The sequence below is a fragment of the Saccostrea cucullata genome, unplaced genomic scaffold, assembly GCF_032062105.1.
Source record: "Saccostrea cucullata isolate Sc308-1 unplaced genomic scaffold, CSIRO_AGI_Scuc_v1 ctg7727, whole genome shotgun sequence".
Taxonomy (NCBI): Eukaryota; Metazoa; Mollusca; class Bivalvia; order Ostreida; family Ostreidae; genus Saccostrea; species Saccostrea cuccullata.
This window is the reverse complement of record NW_026927462.1, coordinates 26,508-30,476: the sequence shown is the minus strand read 5'-3', so window position 1 is coordinate 30,476 and position 3,969 is coordinate 26,508. Positions and strand designations below refer to the sequence as shown.

At 33.9% G+C, this 3,969-nt stretch overlaps 1 protein-coding gene across 1 annotated transcript; it reads left to right on the top strand.

The window, feature by feature from the left end:
* Positions 1 to 1,785: 1,785 nt before the first annotated feature.
* LOC134274542 (uncharacterized) lies at positions 1,786 to 3,749 on the top strand. Its single transcript, XM_062756817.1, has 3 exons — positions 1,786 to 1,904; positions 2,254 to 2,301; positions 2,398 to 3,749. Exons 1-3 carry the CDS (start codon positions 1,868 to 1,870, stop codon positions 3,537 to 3,539), a joined length of 1,227 nt encoding a protein of 408 aa, XP_062612801.1. The 5' UTR covers positions 1,786 to 1,867; the 3' UTR covers positions 3,540 to 3,749.
* The last annotated feature ends 220 nt before the right edge of the window (positions 3,750 to 3,969 follow it).

Here is a 3,969-nt window from a genome sequence, read left to right as displayed (position 1 = left end):
CTCAACAATCACTGGACCAGAAAAGCTGAAACTTATTTGGAAGCATCATGGAGTAGTGCAGATTCCAAATTGTTAAAATTGTGACCCCCGGGTATGGGGGGGGGGGGCGAGGCCAGAATAGGTATTACAAGGGTGGATATCTGGTAATTAAGAACGGCATAACCAAAGCTACTCAGGTGAGCTATGTAGCCCATGGGCCTCATGTTATATTTCTTTGGGAAAAAAGCAGTTGGTTTGATGTACTATCCCAGCAGAAATTGCAAATTTAATAAATTATCCAGTGAATCTTCATGGAAAGTGAATGAATGAAGGATATGGAGATACCGAACAGTATTCAATATCAAAGTCCATAAAACAATATAAAACAGGAGCAGAGTAAACACAGATCTCCGAAACATCAGAGGTTGGATCAGGTGCCATGGAGGAGTGAGCATACCCTGCCGACCAGTCATACCCGCCGTGTGCTCCTTGTCATGATTGGGAAATAACGGAAAATATATCGTCAATTCAGTGTATATATAAATAATGGACTAACAGTTAGAATGAAAAACGTCAGTCAGCATTTGACTCAATGATAAATTGTATTTGCTGCCAAGGTCATTGTATCGACCAAAGAACTTACAAAATGATGACTTTAAACGAGACTCCTGATACTCTTGTTTCATCAACTTGTCTGTAACTTCAACTTGTCAATAACTTACCTAGTTTTAGAAATTGTTCATACGTAGAATATGCTGTTGGTTTCGAATCAACTAAAGGCATATAAACACCGTAGGCAGGTGATGAAGTATAATGCTGCATAAGTAAGGGAAGTTGACGATAGAAAAGTTAAAGTCATGATTATCATAGAGCTTGGTTGTTAGATTACCGTTAACGTTTTTTCAAGTAAAATATCCAAGTATGAAACACATGTGTCAGACTCTGTGGTATCTTTTATCTCAAGAACCCCGGTATATCGTATCGACATAGGAATGGAAATTACCATTGTTAATTGACAATACGTCGTCGGTATATCTAAATGTTGAGTCTAATATCTGCAACGGTGTGTGTAAACAAATTGAGTGCGTGTTCTGAAAATTTGTTTGCACACGCCGTTACAGTTATGAGACTATATCATTCAAATATAATGACGTAATGCTTTTATTTGCATTTTTTACTCTCTGCCTTGATTTTAATGTGACATATTTTTAAACCCATGTATTATCCGTCGTGTAAACTACAGATAATGAAAGAGACAATGTAACAGCTTCTGCTCAATGTGAGCGTGATTTCTGATTTTCACTTATGACGTTACATATCCTCGGCGTTCAAGGATTGTGACGTAAAAATAAAACAAATGTTTTAACCTTTTGATCCCCTTAATGTATTCTGTGTTTTTAATGCTATAGATTTCCATTTATTTTATATGCAAAAGCATGTGTAATGTAAACATAATATATTAAACAACACAAAGCTGCCTTTAATAAATGTTTTTTCAATCCTCTAAATTAAGGGTTAAGAAGATTGGGGGTACTCTTTAAGATTCCTCTAACAAACTGACGCTATCTGCCTTAACATGATACGTATACAATTACTCAAAGCCTCCATCTCTTTTATTTTCAAATCGGATTAGATACATGTAGCAGCTACCGAAGCCAAGATTGATTTTCAATCTATCAAACAAGTAGAGATTTCACAACAAAAATTTAAATACAATTATGTTTTTATCTAATTTTTTATTTCTCAGTTAAAATAAATCATTTTGCATAATTAGATGTTCATTCTCTTTTTTCGTTTAAGTACTGTGTATGTTAAGGGACCCTCGTCGCCACCGAGCCATATTATAAGCGTGGTAGTGGGACTAACCGTCCTTCTAATTGTCCTTTGTATGATAGCTGTTGTGTGTTACAGAAAGAGGCGAACACGTGAGCATATTTGACTATAGTTTTAGCATATGACTTTTAATATTGATAAAAGCATAACAATTATACAATGTTTCAAAATATAAATACATGACGAAAGATAGTATCATGTAACGTAATATCCACAGATACATGTATGCATTTTTTCAAGATTAATCGTGGAATTAAATTTTTTTCTGACATTGAACAAAAGCATGTTTCATCATTATCAATATTTCTTTACAAATCAAGCTATGATTATTTATTCATACAAAGGACATTTTATTTTTGAAGCTAATTTAAATCAAGAACAGATATTCATTTTTTAATTCGGGCTATTGATTGAAATTATCTAAAAGATTTTTCATTGTAGATAAAAAAAGAAATGAAAAAGAAGAAAATATCCATTTACTACCTCTAGGTACAATTTTAAATTCACAATACTCTCAGTATTTTCAATTTTATAAAGCCAAATCACATGTTTTCCACTGATTAAAATAACTTTAATCTTTGTCAGATATACCACCGTTCTACAAAACTTCAATTTTCCACAAAGCAAATGCTTTTCTCAAAGACGGTGGTAAAATTCTGTGTTTGATTGGAGAATGGGGATCTGGGAAATCGACAATGGCCAAAGAAGTTTATATGTCCCGTACTGGAAGAACACCAGTTGTTATAGAGGACATATTGAAGTTTGATGTGAGTACTTGTCAGGACTCTTTTATCGTTGAGGAACCATTACCAAGAGAGAGCATTTCTGATAAAGAAACAAGAGATATTGTAGAAAAGATGATTTCTTTATGTAAACAAATACAGACATCTAATGACATATTTCTAATAATCACTTCAACTGAGGAAGCCTGGGGAAAAATTACAGGGAAAATCAAGGATTGCGTAGAACAAAGTAATGATTTATGTTGTCTTGATATAAATTATAAGAGTTTGACAAACGCAGACTTGATGCAAATCCTTCACACCATCTTCGAACATTACAATCCAGATACACCGTTTACTAATGTAGAAAAAGCTGCTTCAAAGATGAGCGCTGAATCATTTGGTTTCCCAGAAATATGCACATTGTTGTCGAGATGTAAAGAATTTCAAAACAGTCCTGTTGTGTTTCTGAATAGACCATTGCGTTATTTAAGTTTATATTTAGAAAACATGACTAAATCTCCTGAGGGAAAAGAAAAGTTTGCAATAATGGTATTTATGAGTGTAAATGATATGAAAATAGATGTTAATGAATTGAACGAGAAGCTTAGGAAAATATTTAGAACGTGTGGTCTCAACGCAGACAAAAAAGTGCAGTTACAAAAGATTTTACCACTGGAATTCGTATTACAGGTAGATTCGTCAGTTTATGTGTTACAACATGAAATTATAAAGAGAATAACTCTTATAACTTTTGGAAAGTTTTACTTCTCAGATTTACTTAAGTTTTCTTCGAAGAAAGATTTGGTAGGCTGGATTAAACTCAAGAAGACACACATTTTTACAAAGTTGTTGGACGGTACACAGCAAGCGTCGGATATAGAACCAGTTCTTGAAATTAATGAGGAACAATGGATTGAATATCTGAAGAAAATGGAGAGTACATCTCAACCAACATGTGAGAAAAGTGATATAACAAATGACAAACATAATATTGACCTCTGAATGAAGAATATGGAGATAACGAATAGTATTCAATATCAAAGTCCATAAAACAATAAAAAACTGGAGCAAAGTACACACGGACCTCTAAAACATCAGAGGTGGGATCAGGTGCCATGGAGGAGTGAGCATCCCCTGCCCACCGCTCACACCCGCCGTGTGCTCCTTGTCATGAACGGGGAATAACGGAAAATCCGTCGTCAAATCAGTGTATGAATAATAGACTAACAATTAGTATGAAAACGTCAGTCAGCATTTGACTCAATGATAAATTGTATTTGCTGACAAGGTCATTGTATTGTAAAATTGTACAACTGTACAATACCATTGTAAAACAATTGTACCGTTTGTAATGTAGATTTTTCATTTGTTAGTAAACACTACTCATGTTGAAAAATGAAGCAATCTACAGTTTTGATTGATTGTATGTTGT

Excerpts from the sequence above, each read along its gene's own strand:
- LOC134274542 (XM_062756817.1), top strand. The coding sequence starts at position 1,868 with ATGATAGCTGTTGTGTGTTACAGAAAGAGGCGAACAC. Across the intron at positions 1,905-2,253 it reads TTACAGAAAGAGGCGAACAC|ATAAAAAAAGAAATGAAAAA; the intron begins GTGAGCATATTT and ends TTTTCATTGTAG. Across the intron at positions 2,302-2,397 it reads TATCCATTTACTACCTCTAG|ATATACCACCGTTCTACAAA; the intron begins GTACAATTTTAA and ends AATCTTTGTCAG.